Source organism: Genypterus blacodes, unplaced genomic scaffold (assembly GCF_046128005.1).
Source record: "Genypterus blacodes isolate CSIRO-AG114 ecotype Tasmania unplaced genomic scaffold, CSIRO-AGI_Gbla_v1 ptg000563l_1, whole genome shotgun sequence".
NCBI classification, from domain to species: domain Eukaryota; kingdom Metazoa; phylum Chordata; class Actinopteri; order Ophidiiformes; family Ophidiidae; genus Genypterus; species Genypterus blacodes.
Window position 1 is genome coordinate 1 of NW_027467302.1, and position 2,500 is coordinate 2,500.

The 2,500-nt window shown below is 54.1% G+C and overlaps 1 protein-coding gene across 1 annotated transcript in view; it reads left to right on the top strand.

Moving 5' to 3' along the window:
• The first annotated feature begins 172 nt into the window (after positions 1–172).
• LOC142990507 (inositol 1,4,5-trisphosphate-gated calcium channel ITPR3-like) overlaps positions 173–2,500 on the top strand; it is a 24,628-nt gene continuing 22,300 nt past the window's right edge. Inside the window, 10 exon segments of the mRNA XM_076140318.1 lie at positions 173–276; positions 352–396; positions 481–623; positions 767–866; positions 1,010–1,170; positions 1,259–1,400; positions 1,535–1,570; positions 1,572–1,697; positions 1,906–2,078; positions 2,162–2,281. Coding sequence (XP_075996433.1) covers positions 481–623; positions 767–866; positions 1,010–1,170; positions 1,259–1,400; positions 1,535–1,570; positions 1,572–1,697; positions 1,906–2,078; positions 2,162–2,281 — 1,001 coding nt within the window. The 5' untranslated portion in view covers positions 173–276; positions 352–396.

The window sequence follows — 2,500 nt, forward strand, 5'->3', positions numbered from 1 at the left end:
CGCACTTGCACGCACACACACATGCACATGCACGCACGCCACACAGCAGGCACACACACATGCACACGCACACAGACACCAAGCACATTAGCACATGCACGCACACACACATGCACACACACGCACACACACACTCACACACACACACACGTCTGATTTGTCCTCTGGTTGGTCTGTCAGGTTGTCCATCATGACCCGTGCCGTGGGGGGGCGGGACACTGGAACAGTCTCTATCGTTTCAAACACCTGGCAACGGGAAATTACCTTGCAGCTGAGGTAACCATAGCAACCATGGATGTATGTCTGTTGATGTTAATGTGCAGCACGCTGATGTTTGTCTGTTGTTCTTAGGAGAATCCAGGTTATAAAGGAGACGCAGCCGTCCTCTCCTCCTCTGTGAGTTCACACTGGGAACGCTGCTGAATTGGCCCGCTCAGACTAAGCCTGACCTCTGACCTCTGACCTCTGACCTCTCTGTAGATGGACGGTAGTCGTAACAAAAAGCGCAGCCACGGTGAGAGGATCAAGTACAAACTGGCAGCGATGCCTGATGGGAACGACATCGCCTCTCTGTTTGAGCTCGACCCGACCACGCTGCAGAAGACCGACTCGTTTGTCCCACGGTGAGAGAGGAGGACAGAACCTCTGAGACCTCCACAGAGTTTACATGGAGGAGATGTGGTCACATTACTGCAGCACCATGCAGGAGCGCTGACCCCTACAGGCTCATCTGAGGAACTACACACCTGTGATTCCTCTGTTACAGGAACTCCTACGTGCGGCTGAGACATCTGTGCACCAACACCTGGATCCAGAGCACAAACGTCCCCATCGACTTCGATGAGGAGAGACCCATCAGACTCATGGTGAGCAGGACTCAGACCAGGACCAGGGTTCACCAGCAGCCCTACTGGTATTACTGCTTCCACTTTGAGTGTTGCAGCACATGCAGTACGTGTGTGTGTGTGTGTGTGTGTGTGTGTGTGTGTGTGTGTGTGTGACCCTGCAGTTGGGAACGTGTCCCACCAAAGAGGACAAGGAGGCCTTTGCCATTGTGTCGGTTCCTGTGATGGAGATCAGAGATCTGGACTTTGCTAACGATGCCAGCGCCATGCTGAGCACGGTGGTTGACCAGTTCAGCCAGGGCTTCATCAGCCCCAACGACCGCCGGTACCACGCCGCCACACTTCCTTCCTCCAACATGTCCTGGTGTTGTTGCTCTGTGCTGTGGGTCTGAACTCTGCTGCTGTGGTTTCAGCTACGCCATCAAGCTTCTGGAGGACGTGGTCTTCTTCGTGGTGGATGTGGTGAACAGCGGTCAGCCGGTTCTGGACGTGGTGATGACAAAACCGAACCGGGAAAGACAGAAACTGATGAGAGAGCAGAACATCCTCAAACAGGCACGGAGCCAGATCAATAATCCATAATCAATCAATCAATCATCAAATACTCAACATCACGGAGCAACAGAACGTTTGAAAGGTACAACAAAAGCATGACCTGTGTGTGTGTGTGTGTGTGTGTGTGTGCTCAGATCTTCGGCATCATAAAGGCCCCCTTCAAGGACCGTGGGGAAGGTGAAGCCCCTGCTGTGTCTGGAGGAGCTGGCTGACCAGAAGAACGCCCCCTATCAGTACATGTTCCGCCTGTGCTACAGAGTCCTCAGACACTCGCAGGACGATTACCGCAAGAACCAGGTGAGGAAGAGGAAGAGGAGGAGGGGGAGTAAAGGGACCATGAAGACGATGGGGGGAGAAGAGATTGCACACATCTTCATCACCACCAACACGGTGATGATGATGATGGTGATGGCAACGAGGAGGGAATGATTCTCATTATGATGATGATGATGATGTAACTATTCATGTGACATTGTAATGATGAAGGTGTGCCCCCCCTCCCCAGGAGCACATAGCAAAGCAGTTTGGCGTGATGCAGAGTCAGATCGGTTACGACATCCTGGCTGAAGACACAATCACCGCACTGCTGCACAACAACCGCAAACTCCTGGAGAAACACATCACCAAGACCGAGGTGGAGACCTTCGTCAGTCTGGTGCGAAGGAACCGAGAGCCCAGGTGAGGGGGCGGAGCCAAGGCTTCATCAGTGTCTGTGCTGCCACCATGTGTTAACCTGTGTGTGTGTGTGTGTGTGTGTACAGGTTTCTGGACTACCTATCGGATCTGTGTGTCTCCAACAACGTGGCCATCCCCGTCACACAGGAGCTGATCTGCAAATGTGTGCTGGACCCCAAGAACCAGGACATCCTCATCAAGACTGAGTGAGGGGCAAAGAGGTGGAGAGGTGGAGAGGAAGAGGGGAAGAGGGGTGGAGAGGTGGAGAGGTGGAGGGATGGAGAGGTGGAGAGGTGGAGGGGAAGAGGGGAAGAGGGGTGGAGAGGTGGAGAGGTAGAGGGATGGAGAGGCGGAGCTGTGGAGAGGTGGAGAGGTAGAGGGGTGGAGAGGCGGAGGGATGGAGAGGCGGAGGGTCGGAGAGGTGG